A 21,911-nucleotide genomic window follows, 5' to 3' on the forward strand; every position below is an offset into this window, starting at 1 on the left:
ATATTTTCAGCTTGAATCTTTAAGTGATCGAGATCCTCCATGCGATTTAAGTAGCATTTACGGTCCCAAAATCCCTGGTTCTCAAGTTCATAGACAGGATGATTTACAACTTACGAGGAAGCAGGCTTGAACTTTCCGTTTTTGCCGCTGTTGGATACGGTCACCTCATACATGAATGCTCCTGCTAAATGGCTTGTGGGACTGTCTCGGTTCAGGGAGGTGATTTGCACACTCCAGGACAACGCAACTGACCTAGCTTCCAAGTTAGAAATCTATAGGAAAAGGATAAACAAATATACATAAAGCACGTCAGGTTATAGGGTCTTACTCACAAAAAATTCCACAAGAAACAACATCCAACCTTTCCTACTGGAGGTATATAAGTAGTAAAGCCAAGTATAAATACAATTAACCATGTAAAGAAAAATCATTTCCTTCTTTCTTAGATTGCTGACAGAAGGTAAGATATGTGAGAAAAGAAAAAGCTGAGAAATGGCCGGCTACGTTACAGCGAGAACCCCCAATGAGAATGAAAGAGTCTTTATTCAGGAAGTGTCGCTGGAGAAGGCATTGTTAATGGAGTGATGTAATGTGATTAGAATGAACTGTGTGTCCTTGAATACCCCCATAACATACAAGAAATAGTCATCTGACGGGGTCCGACCTCAGAGCACATAAGGCTGCAGCCTACAGAGGCCTATACATGCAGCTCTCAGCGCTAGTGAGAGCTTAGCAAAGTGGCTTCCATCAAAAAAAGTGCATCTTGAAGTGATTGGCCTGCCATAACTTCCCAGCTCTCCTGTGGACAGGTGAGAACTTGTTGATCACTGGGACACCAACTGATCCAAAGTATGGAGCTCTTGGATCTCCCATTGTTGATGGTCCTGCATGTGCACCACTGATGCACTTAGTTTCTAAGGGACTGATGGAGATAGCGGAGCTCTGTACTCATCTATCATTCTAGTAGACAATCAATGGAGCAGGTGTGAATGCAGGACCATCAAAAACTGAGTACCCCTAAGCTCCATACATCAGATCAGTGGCGGTCCCAGTGGTCAGAGTACCCCAGAGCTCCATTCATAAAATCAGTGGAGGTCCAAGCGGTCAGGGTACCCCAGAGCTCCATACATCAGATCAGTGGAAGTCCTAGCAGTCAAAGTACACCAGAGCTGCATACTCTGGATCAGAAGAGGTCCCAGTGGTCAGGGTACACCAGAGCTCCATACATCAAATCAGCGGAGGTCCAAGCGGTCCATACTCTGGATCAGTGGCGGTCCCAGTGTTCAGCGCCTAAGAACCCATCACCTATCTTGTTGCTTTGATGGGCTAACCTCTTAATTATGCTGACCTGTACTATCCATAATTCTTGATGCCAAGATCACTTCCATATTGAGAGGCAAACAGTTTGGGTGAGGTCACATCTACCAATATTTTCTATTAAAGGGGACAGGCTGATCACGTACATGTTCCCGGCAGGTATCCGTATACATCACCAGCCTTGCTCACCTCTCTACTGGGAAGTGAGATGAGACAAACGGGACTAAGCTTTTGAAGACCTTTCTAACAATGGATATCTATCTAGTGTTTATGTAAGCAAGAAAAAGTAAGACACTGAAAAAAAAACAACTTGTATTTCCAAAAAAGTGTCTGTACCAACAGTTCTCATCTGGATTCGGTCAGTAATCTGTGGTCCCCAGACGGGAGCCAGAAAATCACTTACTACCTGCCCACATTGGCCATCCTGACGCAATGTCACATGTAAATCATGCTACCACAATGACCTGGCACAAAGTCCGCTAATCAAAAGAAAAGCCGGGAATGTCACGAGGTATGAGGCAATTCGCAGGGCCCCTGTTTGGCAGTCACAGATTACTGACAAGGGCCCCAGACCGGATCTAAGGCGTTAACTTGCACAATTTCAAGTTCTGGTCACGTGTCACATTATTTTACATGATGGCCAACATGCCGTACATTGCTCCCGTGATCCCACTCGGCCAACTGAGCTTCTGATTGTGCAGGATGTCATCCTTGATGTCTCTTACATGGGGCAGAATTGATCTCGTACATCTACTAAGCATGTGCTCTTCAAACATCCTATATGCTCAGCCCAATGCCACCAGTGTCCTGGCACACAAGGTCAATAGGCTGCCCGGAAAGACGCCAATCTTGCAGATCAAAATATACTTACGACTGGTTTGGCCATGCTGGGACTTAAATCCTGTAGCTTTTTCGGTTCTGCTTCTCCATCTAATACAAAGACAAAGAATGAGAAATAGATTATAAGCCCTTTGCACGCACAGTGGGCCCACCGGCAAAAATCGTTTTCTGGGTTTATTTTTATCTAAAGCTTTTAAGAAACCGCCAACTGGTATTGATTTCACAGTCAGGGGACGGGCAAGACGCACAGATGTTATTCTCTAATCTGGGGACTAGTATTTGCATACGCAGACAATGCACTTTACCACCATCTGAGCTCAGGAATGATGCAAGCGCCAAGGATTGCACAACAGAAGACATTATTCATCTGGAAAATCCTATCCCACACTTCCGCCTCAGCCGCAGCGATGCTCGGGCCAGTGTCCGGCTGCATATCCTGGATTAGTGTTGCACATTTCCATAGAAGTGTATTTAAAGGTCATTGATGGCACAAACAAGTACAAAGGGATGTGTATATGTCATATGGGGCAAAGGTCATATCTAGCACAATATGACTGCCATATAAAAGTCCTATAAAAGTTCTTAAAGGGCTAGCTCTAATCCGTAAACTCCTGTCCATATAGCATGTCGGGACATTTGGCTGTTGTATCAGTCACGTGGGCTACACAAATCACAAGGGATCTTCAGATTAAACTGTCTACTGAGTTAAAGGAGTATTCCCATCTCCAAGATCCTGTCCCAATATGTAGTAGGTGTAATAATAATAATATTAGCAAATATCTGCAATTAGAAATGTAGTATAGCTGTTCTGATTCGCTAGGTCTTTCCTCATGTGCAGGCATTGCAGGACCTTAGGTATCCATGTGACCAACTACTGTGAAAGGTGGACACTATATTATACTGCATATAGAGAGTTTTTACCCTTCATTGAAATCTTGATTCCGATAATAATGACACTTGTGAAAATTCTTCTGTATATTATATATATATTTTTTTTATTATTATTATTTTTTTTTATTTTTTTTTCCTTAAAACTATTGATAATTATATGGCTATTTGGGGGAAAAAAAAAAACACTCAATACATTTAAAGTAAAACCTGATTTAAACAATGTATCATTTAATGGTGAATCACTGCCTTTGACTGATTTATGATCGATTGATGGCTGCACTCGTGCAGACGATCAGGTAAGGCCGTGTTCACAAAGGACGGACATTGTTTTGCTGCAATGTTCAACCCAAATCCATCCAGTCTGCAGACTGACCCTTTTACACAAAAGTGGTGAAATCCAATGAAAATCTCCAATAGCGCCTCAACAGAACAAGCACGCTCACACTCCAGAATGGAAAGAGCTGAAAAAGGCGGATGAGAATTGTACAATCTCACCCCCTGCCTTCTCCTTGCAGATTTTAACTGTGCTAATATAATCTATAGCCATTGCGTCCTATGTTGATTTACCTAAACTATACTGCTGCTTTATTCGGCTACCATCATGGAGTCCTAGGGGTCAGACCCCCAATATGTATATTAGCGGAAAACCCTGGAAAAATAAAACCTTTAAAAGATGCTAAAAAATGGAGGACAGCTTACACTTACTGGTAAATGTTGCATAGGAGTGTCAATCTACTTGAAAAATAAAAGTTTTACATACAAAAAGGAACTAACTGAGCAGATGTCTTGCTCCAAATTCCTAATATACACTGCTAGGATCTGGATCCCAAGGGCGGCCTCAGCTGCAGGGGGGTGTTCACATCCACATGGACGGGATGCAGACATAGAACATATCCTGGATCGGGGGATGATGGATTTACATCTTATTCTCACATCTGCTTGTAATTTAATCAAAGAAAGTGACCATTCCAGAAACATTTCTAATCTGCAGGCAACAAAAAATGATCTCTTCCCACATAACTGATATGTTCATTCTCTTAGTAAAATCATGGGGGACCAGCGTAGAAATTTAGGCAACCGCAGCAAAGGATGTTTCAGTGAATGGTGATAATTCAAGTAAAGTTGGCCAACACCTTAGACACTTATTGGACGAACGCACATTTGGCCAGCTATTCATCCTAAGCCCCCAATGCAGAAGAAAGATAATAAGCCAATGTCAGATAATTTCTGGCGCTAGCTTATTTTCTTGGAGAACAAGAAAGGATTGGGCATGCTGAATTCCCGACATCTGTCAGTCATGACACCACCATACACATTAGATGATCCCAATCTGACAATGTCTATTTAATGTGTCTGGCCACTTCTACAGCCCCAACGGGGTTGTCTAGAATACCCTTTACTCAAAAAGAGCACCCGAGTCTTAGGGCTGTGTGTGGCATTACAGCTACAGTTTTGCAGCATTAACTTAAAGGGTGCTGAGCTGCAATATGAGACACAACCTGAAGGTAAATTAGTGCTGTTTTTGGAACCCCTTAAAATGGACAGTCACCTTTGCACTTTAAAGGGTTATTCCTGCTCTTCATGGATGGATATTGTCAGATTGTTTTTACAATTTACTGCTTATTAAAATTTGCAGCCGTTCATGAGATATTAACACTTTTTTCTTTACAGCTAGTTATCAAGGAGACCGACCATCACTGCTCGATAGCTTATGAGCAAAAAGATGAAGCTGGCCAGGATTAGGGGGCAACAGCTCGCTCCAGGGATTGTGGCTAGCTTCAAAACAATGGTTACACGCTCAATAGAAAAAAGCACTGCAATGTTGTATCTAGCAGAGGTGGTCGGACTCCAAGGCAACGAGCAGTAAACAGAAGAAAAATGTGAATATCTCAAGAACGGCTAAACATTTTAATAAGCAGTAAATTGCAAAACTGCTTGTATTTACAAGTACTATCTATGAACTTGAGCATGACCCTTTAAACTTGATCCCATGATCAAGTGAATAACACCAACAGCTGACAATAAGAGAAAGGCGATTCCGCTACCCCATGATGGCGGTCTATACTATATATGCTTCATGTGCCAATCAGCTAGACCCCTCTATGTATAGATGACGTAGCGGACACATGCTGAGCACAACATACCTCCCGGCTCATTCTCCGCAGGCGGACTGCCTCGTATTCTGGTTGCTTGCTTCAGTTTAATAGGCCCCCCTGCTAGGTGCTGGCCCTTGGTGTATCCGTTTTGCATGTGTGAATTGGCAGCAATGTGCGCTTTGTGAGGGGAGGAGGGTGGGCTGTGCAGTTTGTTGTTGTTGTGGGTGCTAATTTGACGGTCTTTTAATTTTTTCCGAAGTTGCTCTTGCACTTTCATGCTTCTCTCGTCTCTCTGGGGGAAGTTCATCCTCCCGTGGGACCGTAGTTCTAAAGTAGGGAAAGAAGATGGACAATCAATACGACAAGCAAAAGATTAATAAAAAAATAAAAATGAAAAATAAATGAAAAAAAAAATAATAATTTGCATATTACTGTACAGTGCAGATGTCTGTACTTTTGGTGTAAAGGAACTGGCAAATTATTGCTGTCAGCAGCACATCTGCCAGTGCATTGTGCTACCAGTGTCTGTTACTGCCAACAACACATCGATGGCGCTGCAACCAATCAGTGAGCTCCGCAGCTCTGAGCGGCTTGTGCTGTCCTGTCGACGAGTAAAGCCACAGAGCTCACTGATGGGCTGCAGCGGTGTCGATGGGACATCAGCGCTGCAGACAATAATTAACATCGAGCGCCGCAGCAGAGACCAAGTGCTGGACCAAGTGAGGGTAAGCTGAGTTAAAGGGGTATTCCAATCTCCAAAATCCTATCCCAATATGTAGTAGGTGTAATAATAATAATAATATTAGCAAATACCTCCAATTAGAAATGCAGTATAGTTTTTCTGATTCACTATGTCTGTTTCCTTATGTGCAGGCATTGTAGGACCCTAGGTATCCATAGTGACGACCACTAGCAACTAGTCAACTGTCACTATATCAGTGGTCGTAACCATGGATACCCAAGGTCCTGCAATGCCTGCACATGAGGCGGCCGGGGATATCCGAAATCAGAAAGCCCCTTTAAGTAATGCAACGTATTTACATTTAGATAGAGGTTCAGATGTAAGAGGACACCTAAATGCAACTACAAATTATCTGTAATGTTGGTTTTATCAAATTGTGGGTCTGAGTGTACAACAAAACCAGAGAGAAGAACCTTGTAAAATGACTAACCTTGTTCCTGGAAAATATGTGGTGGGGGCGGTGGGTGCTGGTGTATAAACTGAGGAGGCAGCTCTCCTGTGCCAGGCACTGGTGGGTACACGTGATGGGGAGGATGAGGGAGCAGAGCGGGGTGATGGTGCATGAAATGGGTGACATGAGGTGGCGGGGCATGCATTGATGGATGGAACTCTGTCGAATGTGGCAAGACCAACACTTTGCGCACTCCATTTTCTTCAACAACCTGTAACAATAGAGAGATAGGATGAACTCTGCAGCAATCACAATGATCTGCGACACTTTTACAATATGCAGCATAGTATTCTTAAAGGGGACCTGTCACCAAGTTTAAAGTGGCCAGTTTTTTCTTTTATTTTATTCCTGGTGCTCCCCTGAATAATCAGTTTTTTGACTTTTTTATATCAGTCATACAGTTCCAGAGATAGGGCCTTTTTACTTTATGCTAATTTTTAAGGTCAAGGTGGCATGGCTCACATGATTCCTTGGGAGGGTGGGGGGCACAGCTCACCTGATTCCTTGCAGGGGGCCGTGGCTCACATGAGTCCTTGATGGGGGGCCGTGGCTCACATGAGTCATGAGTCCTTGATGGGGGGCCGTGGCTCACATGAGTCTTTGATGGGGGGCCGTGGCTCACATGAGTCCTTGATGGGGGGCCGTGGCTCACATGAGTCATGAGTCTTTGATGGGGGGCCGTGGCTCACATGAGTCCTTGATGGGGGGCCGTGGCTCACACGAGTCTTTGATGGGGGGCCGTGGCTCACACGAGTCCTTGATGGGGGGCCGTGGCTCACACGAGTCCTTGATGGGGGGGGTGGCTCACACGAGTCCTTGGGGGGGGTGGGGGTGTGGCTCACACGAGTCCTTGGGGGGGTGGGGGTGTGGCTCACACAAGTCCTTGGGGGGGTGGGGGTGTGGCTCACACGAGTCCTTGGGGGGGTGGGGGTGTGGCTCACACGAGTCCTTGGGGGGGCGTGGCTCACATGAGTCCTTGATGGGGGGCCGTGGCTCACATGAGTCATGAGTCTTTGATGGGGGGCCGTGGCTCACATGAGTCCTTGATGGGGGGCCGTGGCTCACATGAGTCATGAGTCTTTGATGGGGGGCCGTGGCTCACATGAGTCCTTGATGGGGGGCCGTGGCTCACATGAGTCATGAGTCTTTGATGGGGGGCCGTGGCTCACATGAGTCCTTGATGGGGGGCCGTGGCTCACATGAGTCTTTGATGGGGGGCCGTGGCTCACACGAGTCCTTGATGGGGGGCCGTGGCTCACACGAGTCCTTGATGGGGGGCCGTGGCTCACACGAGTCCTTGATGGGGGGCCGTGGCTCACACGAGTCCTTGGGGGGGGTGGGAGTGTGGCTCACACGAGTCCTTGGGGGGGTGGGGGTGTGGCTCACACAAGTCCTTGGGGGGGTGGGGGTGTGGCTCACACGAGTCCTTGGGGGGGCGTGGCTCACACGAGTCCTTGGGGGGGCGTGGCTCACACGAGTCCTTAGGGGGGCGTGGCTCACATGAGTCCTTAGGGGGGCGTGGCTCACATGAGTCCTTAGGGGGGCGTGGCTCACATGAGTCCTTAGGGGGGCGTGGCTCACATGAGTCCTTAGGGGGGCGTGGCTCACATGAGTCCTTAGGGGGGCGTGGCTCACATGAGTCCTTAGGGGGGCGTGGCTCACATGAGTCCTTAGGGGGGCGTGGCTCACATGAGTCCTTGATGGGGGGCCGTGGCTCACATGAGTCCTTGATGGGGGGCCGTGGCTCACATGAGTCATGAGTCTTTGATGGGGGGCCGTGGCTCACATGAGTCCTTGATGGGGGGCCGTGGCTCACACGAGTCTTTGATGGGGGGCCGTGGCTCACACGAGTCCTTGATGGGGGGCCGTGGCTCACACGAGTCCTTGATGGGGGGCCGTGGCTCACACGAGTCCTTGATGGGGGGGGGTGGCTCACACGAGTCCTTGGGGGGGGTGGGGGTGTGGCTCACACGAGTCCTTGGGGGGGTGGGGGTGTGGCTCACACAAGTCCTTGGGGGGGTGGGGGTGTGGCTCACACGAGTCCTTGGGGGGGTGGGGGGGTGGCTCACACGAGTCCTTGGGGGGGCGTGGCTCACATGAGTCCTTGATGGGGGGCCGTGGCTCACATGAGTCATGAGTCTTTGATGGGGGGCCGTGGCTCACATGAGTCCTTGATGGGGGGCCGTGGCTCACATGAGTCATGAGTCTTTGATGGGGGGCCGTGGCTCACATGAGTCCTTGATGGGGGGCCGTGGCTCACATGAGTCATGAGTCTTTGATGGGGGGCCGTGGCTCACATGAGTCCTTGATGGGGGGCCGTGGCTCACATGAGTCTTTGATGGGGGGCCGTGGCTCACACGAGTCCTTGATGGGGGGCCGTGGCTCACACGAGTCCTTGATGGGGGGGGGGGTGGCTCACACGAGTCCTTGGGGGGGGTGGGAGTGTGGCTCACACGAGTCCTTGGGGGGGTGGGGGTGTGGCTCACACAAGTCCTTGGGGGGGTGGGGGTGTGGCTCACACGAGTCCTTGGGGGGGCGTGGCTCACACGAGTCCTTGGGGGGGCGTGGCTCACACGAGTCCTTGGGGGGGCGTGGCTCACATGAGTCCTTAGGGGGGCGTGGCTCACATGAGTCCTTAGGGGGGCGTGGCTCACATGAGTCCTTAGGGGGGCGTGGCTCACATGAGTCCTTAGGGGGGCGTGGCTCACATGAGTCCTTAGGGGGGCGTGGCTCACATGAGTCCTTAGGGGGGCGTGGCTCACATGAGTCCTTAGGGGGGCGTGGCTCACATGAGTCCTTAGGGGGGCGTGGCTCACATGAGTCCTTAGGGGGGCGTGGCTCACATGAGTCCTTAGGGGGGCGTGGCTCACATGAGTCCTTAGGGGGGCGTGGCTCACATGAGTCCTTAGGGGGGCGTGGCTCACATGAGTCCTTAGGGGGGCGTGGCTCACATGAGTCCTTAGGGGGGCGTGGCTCACATGAGTCCTTAGGGGGGCGTGGCTCACATGAGTCCTTAGGGGGGCGTGGCTCACATGAGTCCTTAGGGGGGCGTGGCTCACATGAGTCCTTAGGGGGGGGGGTCAGCTCACCCATATAACGAAGATCAATGCAGTGAAAACTTGCAGTGCTACAAAAATCACTATTGTAGAAAATTATAAAATAAGTCCACGTCCATAACCAAATGGTAACAAGCTAACGTGTTTCAGACTGCAGTCTTTAGTCGCTGCATGATTAAAGACAGCAGTCTGAAACGCGTTTGCTTGTAATCAGTTGTTACGGACTGGTGACTAATATTTTTCTACAATAGTGATTTTATAAAGATTTGGATTTTGGAATTCTTCTCCATTTTTCAAGGGAACAATTTCCACCCAATGCGCGCTACAACAAAAAGGGGCATACCTCTTATTGGAGACAATAATGGGGAGCTGCACTGATTAGATAATGGTAGCGTGCCTATTGGTTACGGTGGTCAAAACTGAATGTCGGCATCACAGGCGCCCCTTGCGATTACTATATTCGAGGGCCAGATAAGAATGGCTCACACAGCTCTGGTTCAGCTACCGAATGGCCACCGGATCAGGGCAGTGTGACTCTTTTTGCTCAGCTCTCGTGATTACATATCATCTGGGTCTCATAATGGAATAAATTAACATTATAGGTACATGCAGCGTTTACATATTTTCCGATCAGGTTTCCAACCACTAAAAGGACGGGAAATACCTAAGAACCAACCACAAATTCTACATAAGGAGCACAATATAAAGCAAATTATTTCAAAATGCACAGATATAAATGTAAGACAGCAGAAATAAAAAATTGTGGGGAAAATATATGTTTTTTACCATTTAAAGGGAATGGATCAGTAACAGAGTTGAAGAAAATCGCCAGCTGGACGGGATCCCCGGACACTGCCTTTTACTGCCCCGCATCTGAGGTTCTTCTTTGTTAGTCGACCTGGAGTCACGTCATGGTTGGGACGTGACGCACATGTGAGGTCTAGCCAGGCCGGCTAATCAATAGAAGAGCCACAAATGCTGTCAGGTAGGAGGTGGTTCACAGGGCTCTGTCCAGAGGTCACACATCGACATGGCCCGATGGACCAGATCCTACAAACTGAATTGCACCAACTTTAATTTAGTTATTTTTTATTCTCTTTTTTTGTACAAGATTTTGGCGGCAGACTTCGTGCTTGAGCTTAACAGCATTTAGAGGTTTGCTTTACAGCAGCCACATGCACTTTATAAAGAATTACAACAGCTCTGACTCACTGACTTCTACAGAAGTATTTCCTTGGGAGGCTCTGATCTGTGCAGACGCATTTTCCTCCCTGTGATGGCAATGAGGCCGCCAAAAAGTAATCTGTACAGAGCAGTAAGGATAAAGTGTTTTTTTTCTAAATGTCACTTCTTTGTTGCTGGGAAATTAGCGATCAAAGTTTTTGGCACCTAAACATTCAAAATGGGCAGAGATTTCACTGGGGGCGTGTACTTCTTCCTGTTTCTGACAATGACCAATCATAAACAGATGGGAACACAAAGGAGAAAAAAACACGCCCCCACTATAGCTTAGAACAGGCTACTCCTGTGTGTGACATAATGACACAGTCTGCTCTCCTCACTGCAGCGTGATGACATGAGCTGGAGCACAGCAGACCTGAGTGTGATTGTGTGCGTTATAGCATAGTTGGCAGCACTACACTTGGTTTGGCAGTGCGAATGTGTATTTGGTCTTGCCAATAAAGCCAATATGAATTTGAGAAGAGAGCTACTATAGGGGTATGTGCACACGATGCACAAATGCTCAGTATTTTTTCCTGAGAATTTCTGCATCTCCCTGGCAGGAAAAAACGCATGCGGATTGTACATGCGGATTGTACATGCATTTTCCTGCCAGGGGCATGCAGAGATGAAGCGGTCTTCACTTTCATTTCCGCATGCGGGTTGACAAGCGCTTCCCAAGCGATTTTAGCATCACTTGGAAAGTGCTTGTACTTCACACTATATAAATCCATGCAACCGGCAAGGATTTATATAGTGTGTGAATGTCAAAAAATAAAAAAATAAATATATACTTACCCTCCGATGGCCCCCGGTGTCCTGCTTCCCTCCGTCCCGGCTGCTGGCAGTGTAAGACTGAAGGACCTGCCGACGTCAGCGTCACGTGACCCGTCACATGACTCTGACGTCAGCGTAGGTCCTTCATTCAATCGCGAAGTGCCCGGGAAGCCAGGAGGACGCAGCGCGAGACGCCGGGAGGTAAGTATAATATATTTTTTATTTTATTCTTTTTTTTTTTAATGGTACCTGGGTCTGGATGAGAGTCCTCTCATCCACACCCGGGTACCATGCGCACATTAGAACGCATGGAATGCGCATCTACATATACAGTGATGCGGATTCCATGCGTTCTAATGCAAGTCAATGGCGGCGAAAAAGCAGCATTTCCGCAAAATTAATGGACATGCTGCGGATTTTTGATCGCAGCGTTTACGCTGCGGAAAAATCCGCATCATGGGCACAGCACATGCGGATTTCCATTGGGGAACATTGCTGCCCTTCTACCATGCGTTTTTAATGCGTTTCCGCAGCTGCAGAAACGCCGCGGAAACGCATTAAAAACGCATCGTGTGCACACAGCCTAAGTGTTTGTGATGAGACTCAACTTCTGTTCTACTACCCCTACCCTCACACTGACTGCCAGAGATGAGAGCATAGAGCTGTTTATCACACTCGGGTGTGCCATTCTCTAGCACATGTCACCACCAAAAAACTTAATTAGGCGTCAAATACTTAGATTACTAATATATCTGCAACGGAGAGGCAAAAAAGAGTTTTATTCTAATTGGCAGCGCCTATTACATTGTGTGTCCGGTTCAACATGAAACATTTAGTGAAAGATTTTCTTTAAAACAGTCTGTCACTTTCTGATGACACTTGACAGAAACTCCGGTTCCTGGTTTCTCTACATTTGGAAGATTGCTCAATTTCCTACACAAGCCGAACAAGAATGACGAACAAGGACTTGATTTTGATGCCAAAAACACGTTCAAAGTTCCCATCACGGGAGATAAAAGCATCAGGATCCAATCAATAATGTGCATCACAAAGCTGCAAGAATGCAGACGAAAACTTTATGGAACTTACACAATTATCCACATACAAGTCTATCAAATACTATGTAATGTTATAGGGGTTCTCTCACCAATAACATTCATCACCTATCCACAGGATGGATGATAAGGCTGTTGGTGGTGGTGGGGAGTGACCACAGGGACCCCAAACTTGTCACAAGATTGGGACCTATGTCTCCCATGCAAATGAAACTATATGATCAACCACAGCTTGTAAACATGTACTGTAGACAAAGCAGACATGTAATCTGCACCCAAAAATGCTGTAAAAAAAGCCACAAAGCTGGCAGTAAAAACACTGCGATTAAAATGCCAAGAGAGCAGGTTTTGGCTGCAAAAACACCGAGTGTGAACATAGTTTTAGGCTAAGCCCAGATACATGTCTGCATTTCAAAAGAGTAAAATCTGACGTTTTTCCATACAAGAATGAGCGAGCTGCAGAGGAAAATATCCACACCATCTTGTTTTGTTTTTTTTTCTCGTGCAATTAAATTAGAATTACTGCTAAAAAATTGAGCCTGGCAGATCTTTTGATAATCAACCATATTAACCATGTCTGTCACCATGAGAATAAAATAATAATAATATAAAAAAGTAAGAAAGGAATTATACCTGAGACACATAACCAGGCGGCACAAATATAGGAGGCATGGACCCATTTGGCGACATCATAGGAACATGTGCTGGACCTATACAAGAAAAAAAAAAGTTTTAAGTTTAACAAGAGTTAAAATTGGCACTCCATTTAAAATTCCATTTATTATGGAACTGTTCAACGAGCAATAGCCAACTGGGGCATTACATCAGCAATGCATCGCCCCAACTACCGAAAATAGTGACAGTTATAAGGAAAGAAATAGGGCACTCAAGTTTACTGCACTTAAAAAAATGGAAAATCCCTTCACCCTCCTGACTTAAAAATGACCTTATACAGTTTTATATATATATATAAAAAAAAAAAGAAGTTAAGCAAAAATGGTTTTATGTAGAAAACCATCAGTGGTTAAGTGACATCACTATACAGCTCAGTATCCGATAAAGGGCGGCAGTGCTGATAACTAGGCCTGCAGTTACAGGAAGTTCTTATATCTCAAGAGTTGTGGTCGGTATATAGACGACGTGTCATTCATCTCAATGTACAAGAGAGGAAACCCCAGGAATGGAGAGAGTGATCGGTCAGTCACGCTGATTACCTGGGATACACTGAAAGTGTCCATCTTCTGTGCGGATGGTGAAGGTCTCCCCGGGGTTCACTTGCACCACAATTACCTGCAAATAAAGAGGCTGTTTGGAAGAGTTCGAGTTTTTACCAGTGTCAAAAATAGATGACTTTCATTACATTTATAGGATTGGCAAAACATGGCAGCTTTCTTCAAAAAAAACAGCACCAAAACTGTCCATAGGTTGAATCTGCTAATGCAGCTCAGATCAACTCAAGTCAATTGGGTGGAGATGCAATACACAAAGCCTGTGGACAACTGGTTTAAGGAGAAGCCGTCATGCTTTTTCTTTTTTAATCCCTGTACAACGGCTATAAAATTGATTGTTAAACCACATAACATTTCTAACAAATAGCTGATAATGTTCTAAGATGACCTTTTCAATCCCCAGCTGCCCCTGTGACAATGCTTTTCTAGTCCCCCACCAGTCTCTGTACCATCAGCAATGACATATCAACAGGCCATGTGACTCCCACAGCCAATTACTGGCCACAGCGGTGACCTCAGTCGCATGATATTAATGGAGTCCAGTAAACAGAGACCAGCGGGAAATCAGGGAAGTGTTAATTACCAGGCAACAGTAGTGAGTACTACCATTTTGTTTTTTATTTTTTGGCTGGTTGTAGGAAAATAAGAAATATTGGGGTTGGGCAACACCTTTAAATTTTCTGTTTAAATCAGCAATGTCAAACTGAAACAAAATCAAATACTAGGACATTCACGTGCCAACCTTTATATTTATTAAAAAAAGATGTCTACAATTGAGGAAGTCGTTCCTCATCAGCAAATATAACAATGAACCTTTTCATATGGAAAAACTTAAAGGGGTTTTTCTAAGAACAATGTACATTTTAATTAATAGATCTTAGAATAAAAATAGCACAATCACAAATGGGGCATACTGGAATAATATATAATATAATATTTTATGTAAGAGAAGTAAAAAGCATATGGCCCCATGGCCTAATTAAATATATAATAAAGGATAAAAATCCTTGAATTAATACAGAGAATAAAGTATGATGCCAACAAAAGTGCCCCCCAACACAGTATGATACGCCCACAGTGAATTCCTCCACACACATTGTATGATGAACCTACTGTACCCCCCCAGCAAAGTATGGTGACCCCAACACCGTATGCCTCAACTATGATCAACACACCTCCCACCCTCCACACAGTATAATGGGCCCCCCATAGTCCCCTATACAGCATAACGGGCCCCCCCATAGTCCCCTATACAGCATAACGGGCCCCCCCATAGTCCCCTATACAGCATAACGGGCCCCCCCATAGTCCCCTATACAGCATAACGGGCCCCCCCATAGTCCCCTATACAGCATAACGGGCCCCCCCATAGTCCCCTATACAGCATAACGGGCCCCCCCATAGTCCCCTATACAGCATAACGGGCCCCCCCATAGTCCCCTATACAGCATAACGGGCCCCCCCATAGTCCCCTATACAGCATAACGGGCCCCCCCATAGTCCCCTATACAGCATAACGGGCCCCCCCATAGTCCCCTATACAGCATAACGGGCCCCCCCATAGTCCCCTATACAGCATAATGGGCCCCCCCATAGTCCCCTATACAGCATAATGGGCCCCCCCATAGTCCCCTATACAGCATAATGGGCCCCCCCATAGTCCCCTATACAGCATAATGGGCCCCCCCATAGTCCCCTATACAGCATAATGGGCCCCCCCATAGTCCCCTATACAGCATAATGGGCCCCCCCATAGTCCCCTATACAGCATAATGGGCCCCCCCATAGTCCCCTATACAGCATAATGGGCCCCCCCATAGTCCCCTATACAGCATAATGGGCCCCCCCATAGTCCCCTATACAGCATAATGGGCCCCCCCATAGTCCCCTATACAGCATAATGGGCCCCCCCATAGTCCCCTATACAGCATAATGGGCCCCCCCATAGTCCCCTATACAGCATAATGGGCCCCCCCATAGTCCCCTATACAGCATAATGGGCCCCCCCATAGTCCCCTATACAGCATAATGGGCCCCCCCATAGTCCCCTATACAGCATAATGGGCCCCCCCATAGTCCCCTATACAGCATAATGGGCCCCCCCATAGTCCCCTATACAGCATAATGGGCCCCCCCATAGTCCCCTATACAGCATAATGGGCCCCCCCATAGTCCCCTATACAGCATAATGGGCCCCCCCATAGTCCCCTATACAGCATAATGGGCCCCCCCATAGTCCCCTATACAGCATAATGGGCCCCCCCATAGTCCCCTATACAGCATAATGGGCCCCCCCATAGTCCCCTATACAGCATAATGGGCCCCCCCATAGTCCCCTATACAGCATAATGGGCCCCCCCATAGTCCCCTATACAGCATAATGGGCCCCCCCATAGTCCCCTATACAGCATAATGGGCCCCCCCATAGTCCCCTATACAGCATAATGGGCCCCCCCATAGTCCCCTATACAGCATAATGGGCCCCCCCATAGTCCCCTATACAGCATAATGGGCCCCCCCATAGTCCCCTATACAGCATAATGGGCCCCCCCATAGTCCCCTATACAGCATAATGGGCCCCCCCATAGTCCCCTATACAGCATAATGGGCCCCCCCATAGTCCCCTATACAGCATAATGGGCCCCCCCATAGTCCCCTATACAGCATAATGGGCCCCCCCATAGTCCCCTATACAGCATAATGGGCCCCCCCATAGTCCCCTATACAGCATAATGGGCCCCCCCATAGTCCCCTATACAGCATAATGGGCCCCCCCATAGTCCCCTATACAGCATAATGGGCCCCCCATAGTCCCCTATACAGCATAATGGGCCCCCCCATAGTCCCCTATACAGCATAATGGGCCCCCCCATAGTCCCCTATACAGCATAATGGGCCCCCCCATAGTCCCCTATACAGCATAATGGGCCCCCCCATAGTCCCCTATACAGCATAATGGGCCCCCCCATAGTCCCCTATACAGCATAATGGGCCCCCCCATAGTCCCCTATACAGCATAATGGGCCCCCCCATAGTCCCCTATACAGCATAATGGGCCCCCCCATAGTCCCCTATACAGCATAATGGGCCCCCCCATAGTCCCCTATACAGCATAATGGGCCCCCCCATAGTCCCCTATACAGCATAATGGGCCCCCCCATAGTCCCCTATACAGCATAATGGGCCCCCCCATAGTCCCCTATACAGCATAATGGGCCCCCCCATAGTCCCCTATACAGCATAATGGGCCCCCCCATAGTCCCCTATACAGCATAATGGGCCCCCCCATAGTCCCCTATACAGCATAATGGGCCCCCCCATAGTCCCCTATACAGCATAATGGGCCCCCCCATAGTCCCCTATACAGCATAATGGGCCCCCCCATAGTCCCCTATACAGCATAATGGGCCCCCCCATAGTCCCCTATACAGCATAATGGGCCCCCCCATAGTCCCCTATACAGCATAATGGGCCCCCCATAGTCCCCTATACAGCATAATGGGCCCCCCCATAGTCCCCTATACAGCATAATGGGCCCCCCCATAGTCCCCTATACAGCATAATGGGCCCCCCCATAGTCCCCTATACAGCATAATGGGCCCCCCCATAGTCCCCTATACAGCATAATGGGCCCCCCCATAGTCCCCTATACAGCATAATGGGCCCCCCCATAGTCCCCTATACAGCATAATGGGCCCCACATAGTCCCCTATACAGTATAATGGGCCCCACATAGTCCCCTATACAGCATAATGGGCCCCCCCATAGTCCCCTATACAGCATAATGGGCCCCCCCATAGTCCCCTATACAGCATAATGGGCCCCCCCATAGTCCCCTATACAGCATAATGGGCCCCCCCATAGTCCCCTATACAGCATAATGGGCCCCCCCATAGTCCCCTATACAGCATAATGGGCCCCCCCATAGTCCCCTATACAGCATAATGGGCCCCCCCATAGTCCCCTATACAGCATAATGGGCCCCACATAGTCCCCTATACAGTATAATGGGCCCCACATAGTCCCCTATACAGTATAATGGGCCCCACCTAGTCCCTATACAGTATAATGGGCCCCACATAGTCCCCTATACAGTATAATGGGCCCCACCTAGTCCCTATACAGTATAATGGGCCCCACATAGTCCTCTATACAGTATAATGGGCCCCACAGTCTTCTATACAGTAAAATGGGCCCCACATAATCCTCTATACAGTATAATGGGCTCCACAGTTTCATAGAGAATAATGGGCACTACATACAGTATAATGACCCCACATAGTCCTCCATACAGTATAATGACGCCACATAGTCCTCCATACAGTATAATGGCCCCACATCCAGGATGCAGATACAGTTGAAACTGCAATGTCGGTGATGGCGTCGCGCGGCAAAATAAATCGGGCCAGAGTTTGATGTGTGTGTTCTATATTAACCCATAAGAGGAGCTGCCCAGAAACAAAAGGGTGTTATGGGCAGGTCACCAAAACACTGTCTTTGGGAAGTTGATCATATCAATTAATCAGTCTCCCACTTTACTTTTTCTAATCTTATAGATGCCTATGGCGACTTCTCCACTTTTTATGCAAGTTTCTGCACAAAAAAAGCTCAGGACAAAACGTATCCATGTCTTAGCTAGACATTGCCAACTTCTGCACTAAGGAGACAGTCTGAACTTTCAACGTAAAAAATAAAAAAAATCCCATAAGTTTGAGGCCTGCCCTGAGGTTTCTGCAGGTTATCCAGCTCCGATTCCTCAGAATAGTCCTGCAATGTGTTGCTGCTACGTGGCCTACCAGCTAAAGTTATCAGGTATAGAAGGAATAATTGGTGACGGTTCTTCGCGTAACACTTGAGTAGTGCCAAGAAAACATCTGAATCATTTGAAGTAATTTAAAAGATCAAAGAAGTGACCAAGTACGGAGTGATGGATAACCTCCAGCAGCGGTATCATGGTCTGCTAGTTTTATTGAAAGAATGTAAACCCAGAGCTCACCAGACAGCACAAGGCCCGGTACCCCAAAGTATCCAGCGGTGGCTGTGCCAAGAGACGGGTTCTGTTCTGCTGCTGCTCTTTTTATAAAGGGAACCTGTCATGTCCCATCTACTATGTAAATTGCCCCCATAATATTGTTAGTGGTGCAATGTGCATCACTAACACGCTTTTTTTCATTAAAATTGGTGCAAATATAATGAGTATTCAACATTTTATATACTTCTAAATCCTACCTGCTTGTTCAGTCATAGGGGTGTGATCCTCGTATTCAGTCATGGGCGGGCGGCCACAGTCAGGGCTGGCGCCGCCCATGTATTTGTATTTTGCTCCAGGCGAACGCTGACATTTGTAGGGCGCATGCTATGTATAACACGGCCAGGCAGTAAAGTTTCCAGCGCTGTGAGCCGAGCATGCGCTTTGACGAGCGGCTCTGGCCGCACACAGTGAAGCTGGGAACTTTACTGCGCATGCGCCGGGAGCAGCTCGTCATAGCGCATGCGCAGTGAAGCTGGAAACTACACAGCCTCACAGCGCATGCGCAGCTCCCAGCGCTGGAAGCTTTACTGCCTGGCCGTGTCATACAGCGCATGCACCCCACAAATGTCAGCGCTCGCCGGGAGCAAAATTCAAATACGAGGGCGGCGCCAACCCTGACTGAATGTGGCGCCCACCCTTGACTGAATGAGCAGGTAGGATTATAAGTATATGAAATGTTATATATACACTAGTTATACTTGCACAAACTTTAATGAAAAAAGCGTGTTAGTGATGCACATTGCATCACTAACAACGGCATGGGGGCAGTTTACATAGTAGATAAGACATGACAGGTTCCCTTTAAGGATACAGGCACACAGCATAAAACTACTATTAATTTACATTAGAGCAAAAGGCAATCATTGTCACAAAAATGGTGGAAGGAAGCCACATCCAGTTCTACTGGCCTCCAAGAGGGAGAGAAGGATCGAACAAAGAAAAAGACCGAAGAGCGAGAACTGTTGGGGTCAGCAGTTAAAGGGGTTATTTTCACCGGACAAATATTTCACTTATCCACAAGACAGGTGAAATCTTGTTGATCACTGGTGGTGCGACCGCATGAACCCGCACCGATCAGCAGAACGGGGCACTTTTATCCCTGTATCCCTGTTAGAATGGAGCAGCACTGCACATGTTCTACCTCCAATCCAATCATTCGTTAAGGGTTTTTTTCATCAGCCCCATAGAAAATAAATTTGACATCTGACCAGTCTTTCCATTTTGTAATGGGGATAAAAATTCCCCTTTTGCTGATCAGTGCAGGTCCTTGCTGTTGGAGCCCCACCGGCCAGTAAAGTTATTCACCATCTCAAGGGTAGGCGAGAACGTTTAAATGCCTTTAAGTTGTCATCAGAAACCATGTTAATCTAGACCCTCTACCTGGCAGGTGAACTCCCACAGTTATCTTGTGCCCTCTAAGATGGCATATGCCTCATACATCAAGGCATTATCAGGAATTTAGTACTTTGGGAAGTAAGAGTGGTACATATAAGGACATTAGTCCCAGAACATAAGCATTGGAAATGGTGGACAATTGTGATTGGGAGTATGAGCAGAATCCTACGGGATTAGACACTGGCTCAATATTATCCGGCACAACCAGATAAAAATATAATCATTTCGATTTACTTGCACTTTCTAAGATATGGTTTTAATTACAATAAAAAAAAGACAAAATTAAACTTTTTTTGCCATTAAGCTATGTGATACAAAAAATCAGAGTTTTTGGAGCAGAAATTGAGCGGAATTTTAAAGTTTTGGAGGAGTCTTGAGATTTAGAGGAGGATTTTGGAGAGCTTTTGCTCCACAAAATCCTCAGATTGCACATAGCCTTACAGAAGTTGTATAATATCAGATAAGGAAGAGCAGCTCAGAAGCCGGAAATGATAACATGGCGTTACACATAATGTGATGACAATACGTTGACCACCAGCTACTTCAGAACAAAAGCCCAAATGTATCATGACCGCGCGTCTGAAAATTATCCTGTCATGACTAGGAGGTCATACAGTGACTCAAATGAATGTGAGGGGTTCTCACATCACTCAATGGTATCTGGAGACCTCACAAATTCTTGAATAAAGAGGATCCTGCCCCAGTGAAGTCTACGGAGTAGTGTTACAGGTGCCTGCACAAGGATTCCTGGAAGGGTCACTGTGCAAAGAAACCCTATGCATGCTACAGTCTTTATTTTTCCAGATAGCCGAGTGGGGGTGTTGAGGGAAAGTGGTCGGACCCTGAGCAACTTGATAGGGGCTGCCCAACCACAGATAATAATCTTTATTTTTATGTAGCGCCAACATATTCCGCAGCGCTTTACATACATTATCATGGCTGTCACTATTGGGGCTCACAACCTACATTCTCTATCAGTATGTCTTTGGAGTGTGGGAAGAAACCGGAGAACCCGGAGGAAAACCACACAAACAAGGGGGGGAACATACAAACTCCTTGCAGATGTTGTTCTTGGTGGGATTTGAACCCAGGACCCCAGCGCTGCAAGGCTGCAGTGCTAATCACTAAGCCACCGTGATGCCATATTTATGGCATAAATTTCTAATAGACGCAAGTCCTACCTTTGGAAAATGCACGAATCCCTAGAACGAGGGGCCACAGTGACTGCTTTAAAATTCCTCTTCAGTCACACTGGCCTCAGCCATAGTCCGTACGGGGGATCGGGAGACATATCATGTGGATATCTATGCTATTAAAGACTGGTAGCAAGTAAATTTGGCCACACACATTGCGCTTGTCTCATTTGGCCAGCAGCTATCTTTCGGCATAATTATATGTAATCGGTTGAGCATGCAAGTTTGTTTCAGTAAGAGAACTGGAATGAAAGGTGGCCATACATCTTAAGACACCTCAACAACACATTAGACAGTCATCTTAAAGGGAACCTGTCATCATGAAAATGCTGTCCAATCTGCAGGCCCCATGTTATAGAGCAGGGGGAACGGAGCAGATTGATATATACAACCCCTGGCAAAATGTATGTAATCACCGGGCTCAGAGGATGTTCATTCAGTTGTTTAATGTTGTTGAAAAAAAAGCAGATCACAGACATGGCACAAAACTAAAGTTATTTCAAATGGCAACTTTATGGCTTTAAGAAACACTAAAAGAAATCAAGATTAAAATGTGGTACTCAGTAAGGGTAATTTTTATCAGACCAAGCAGAGGGAAAAAATTCTGGAATCACTC

General features: G+C 47.0%; 1 protein-coding gene across 2 annotated transcripts in view; it reads right to left on the minus strand.

Moving 5' to 3' along the window:
* LOC141154854 (fibronectin type-III domain-containing protein 3A-like) overlaps positions 1-21,911 on the minus strand; it is a 109,513-nt gene that overhangs the window by 30,652 nt on the left and 56,950 nt on the right. The window contains exons 3-8 of one of the 2 annotated variants that reach the window (XM_073641360.1): positions 13,661-13,736; positions 13,080-13,156; positions 6,317-6,548; positions 5,193-5,471; positions 2,189-2,247; positions 115-272 (exon numbers count right to left, since the gene is read on the minus strand). In XM_073641360.1, the coding sequence (XP_073497461.1) occupies positions 115-272; positions 2,189-2,247; positions 5,193-5,471; positions 6,317-6,548; positions 13,080-13,156; positions 13,661-13,736 (881 nt within the window). Of the gene's footprint in view, positions 1-114; positions 273-2,188; positions 2,248-5,192; positions 5,472-6,316; positions 6,549-13,079; positions 13,157-13,660; positions 13,752-21,911 lie in introns of both variants that reach the window. The other variant, XM_073641359.1, reaches the window with a different exon arrangement.

Source organism: Phyllobates terribilis, unplaced genomic scaffold, assembly GCF_046119375.1.
Source record: "Phyllobates terribilis strain yellow unplaced genomic scaffold, ASM4611937v1 Scaffold_7__3_contigs__length_470593459, whole genome shotgun sequence".
Lineage (NCBI taxonomy): Eukaryota > Metazoa > Chordata > Amphibia > Anura > Dendrobatidae > Phyllobates > Phyllobates terribilis.